The sequence below is a fragment of the Sinocyclocheilus anshuiensis genome, unplaced genomic scaffold (genome assembly GCF_001515605.1).
Source record: "Sinocyclocheilus anshuiensis isolate Anshui unplaced genomic scaffold, SAMN03320099.WGS_v1.1 scaffold614, whole genome shotgun sequence".
Lineage (NCBI taxonomy): Eukaryota > Metazoa > Chordata > Actinopteri > Cypriniformes > Cyprinidae > Sinocyclocheilus > Sinocyclocheilus anshuiensis.
This window is the reverse complement of record NW_015542367.1, coordinates 552,331-555,584: the sequence shown is the minus strand read 5'-3', so window position 1 is coordinate 555,584 and position 3,254 is coordinate 552,331. Positions and strand designations below refer to the sequence as shown.

Here is a 3,254-nt window from a genome sequence, read left to right as displayed (position 1 = left end):
TGTGAAATAGCTTATTCAAGACAGTACTAAATAAAAAATAACATGCAATTTTCATGATCCCTATTATTTTGTGAAAATTATTAACATTTTGCATATTCTTCAAGGGCTATGTAAACTTATGAGCACAACCGTATGTATGATATATATACATATATATATATATATATATATACTGTATATATGAAATGGTTTTCAAAACTGTCCTGGAGCAGCCCAGCACTGTCTCCCTCATCTAACACACCCGATTCAACTCGTCAGCTCATTAATGGAGACTTTAAGACCTGAAATGGGTCAGAAAAGCTAAAAAGAGTTGAGAGAAAATATGATGCGTGTCAGATCCGCATCACGTTCAGCAGCGGCAGCTCTTAAAGTAATAGCAGCCAAAACAACCTAATAACCAGCTGCTGTGATGTCTATTAATCAAAGGACAAAGAAAAAAAGAGAGGAAAAAAGAACTTTTATAGCTTTAAGGATTCATATATATTTAATTTAGAATTTAGTGTTTGATAATTTAAATTTCTGTATATTTCTGCTGAAGGGCCCGGGTAAATATGACATTTATTATAATGGGTTTATGTGAAGATTGTTTTAAGTTCACTTAAATTAGAAGTTATTTTTAAAGTCTAATAAATGTTCAAATTGATAGCTCTCAATTACACTGTAATGTTGAATGGCTATAGTCAATGGTTAAATATTGGGGGGGGGGGCAATTTTATAGAGAAATCAGTATTGGTATCATTGATACTGGCCTTCAGTCATAAAAAAAGCTGCCATTAAACAAATATTAAAAAATATACCGTCTTTATGTTGTTTGTACATTAATTTGAAGATTGAATGTGAAATTATTGCAATATATATGTATATTGAAAAACTTTAATGTTAGGTGGGATTAATTGCAGAAAAATGTGCGGTTAATTTTTTTGAATCGATTGACAGCACAAATATATATATATATTATTACCATGTGATGACTTATTGTACAATGGTACAGTACTTTTCATAATGGTATGTGAGGCAGATTCAGTGTTATCTTGCTTTTGGCTTGTTTCATTCAGTAAATTCATGTAAACATGAGTCTGAAGTCATTGAACTGAATTCAGATCATCTCTAAAACTGACTCTGACTTCCTGTTTGACTTCCTGGCGCAGCTGGTATGTGTGTGTGTGTGTGTGTGTGTGTGTGTGTGATCAGAAGAGGAAGTTTGTGTTGTGTGTGTCTGGTGTTTAACGAGAGCAGGAGAGATGATGGAGACGGATGGAGACTCAGACGAGGACAGACGGTAGGATCTCGCTCTCATGTCGCTTACGCGGCTCGATCAGCAGCAGGGCTTTGACTTGCTGCATGTATGAAAGAGAAATATGAGAGATACAACATGAAACGAGCCGAGCGCGACCGTCTCCTGATCCGTATCGAGGAGAGATGCACTATTTTACTCCATGCAAAAACAACTTAACTTTGTGTGAAAGTGAATGGAAATGCTTTTATTTTGTTTAAGTTTAACATGCAAGCAAACAGATTAACTGTGAAAAGGTGTATAGAAATTATTTTGTACATTATTTTTAATTTAAAATAATTATTTATTTATTTATTATTTGTTTCATTATTTATTATGAATGTTTTTTATTTTATTTTAGCATTCTGTGTCCTTGATTGATTGATTTGCTTATTTATTTATTAATTATGAATGATTATTTTATTTTATTATTATTTAATTATTTGTTTTATTATTAGTGGATATTTGTATATTTTTTTATTTGTATGATATAATTTTTTTATTATTCTTTCTATTTATTTATTCTAATTTTTTATTTATTTATTTATTATGATTAATTTTTGTTTTATTACATTTTTATTTTAAATGTATTTTATTTTATCATGAATAATTAGCACACTAATGCACCTAGCAACCACATAGCAACACCTTGGCAACCACCAGTATCATCTTAGCAGTGCTATTTTAGTAACATACCATTATAGTTTTTATTATATATATTTTTTATTTTATTGTATTTTGTTCATTTTAATTTTAGTTAATATTTTAGTCATTTTGTCATGTTTATTACTTTTTTAATAATATGTCTATATAGTTTTTATTCATTTTTATTTCAGTATATTTACATTTTTTGTTATTTTATACAAGTTAAACTATTTCAGTTAAGATTTAATTCAAGTAATGAGAGTTTTTGGTAAATTATAATACTATAATAAATAGCCCTGAATTGTAGAATCACATTTTCTTTAGGCAAAAAACAAGCAAACACCTGGTTTCACTTTCTAATCATGTTTTATAATGCTGCATCTATTATCATCATCATCTGGTTTCATTACTTTGTTCACACTGATCAGATCCAGTGGCTGATCCTCTCAGGTCTGAAATAAACAGGGTTTTAAGTGAACAATGCGATTCTCCAGAAGTGAGATTAATAAGGTTGTTTGATAAGGAAGGTTGTGATCTTTGGGATGTTCATTTCTCATCATCAGAGATTTGGATGGTCTCTTGCAGAATATCAGCTGTAAATGTTTCAGTTCACGTGGATCATTGACTGTCTGATATCTGTTTCCTGTCATTTAGGGTTCCTGCACTTCCTGTGAAGAATCTCACTGGTTCAGGACTGGTCCATCCTGCATTAGCAGGTACTACACCAGAAAATCCAGTTTCTTCAATCTCAAATTCACTTCAGTGTAAAGAACTTTACTGGCATGACAAAAATTACATTTATTTTGTGTTCACAGCTTAACTCTGTACAAAGAAATGTTTTATTTATTTTAATATGCAAGTAAACTAAGTAACAATGAATGATTTAAAAATTTAAATAGATTACATAGATTAAATTACATAGATTCATAATTTAGAATTAACATACATTTTATTTTGTAAGTAAACAGTTTAACTGTGTAAAAAGTGTATAGAAATAGTTTTTCTTATTTTATTTTAACATGCAAGTAAACAGCTTTACTGTGTACAAAGATGTATATCAGTGATTTTTTTATCTTATTTTATATATTTTAACATGCAAGTAAACTAAGTACCAACAAATTTATTTTTAACAAAAAGACGTAAATTAAGAATTTAGAATTAAGAATGAACATAAATTTTATTTTGCAAGTAAACAGAAATAATTTTTTATTGTTTTATTTTACCATGCAAGTAAACAGCATAACTGTGTTCAAAGATGTATATCAGTAATTTAATTTAATTTAATTTAATTTAATTTAATTTTATTTTATTTTATTTTATTTTATTTTATTTTATT

The 3,254-nt window shown here is 28.6% G+C and overlaps 1 protein-coding gene across 1 annotated transcript in view; it reads left to right on the top strand.

Annotated features, from left to right (window-relative positions):
• Window positions 1–3,254, top strand: part of dtx1 (deltex 1, E3 ubiquitin ligase) — a 48,764-nt gene that overhangs the window by 27,220 nt on the left and 18,290 nt on the right. The window contains exon 4 of the mRNA XM_016491170.1: window positions 2,573–2,634. Within this exon, the coding sequence (XP_016346656.1) occupies window positions 2,573–2,634 (62 nt within the window). The remainder of the gene's footprint in view (window positions 1–2,572; window positions 2,635–3,254) is intronic.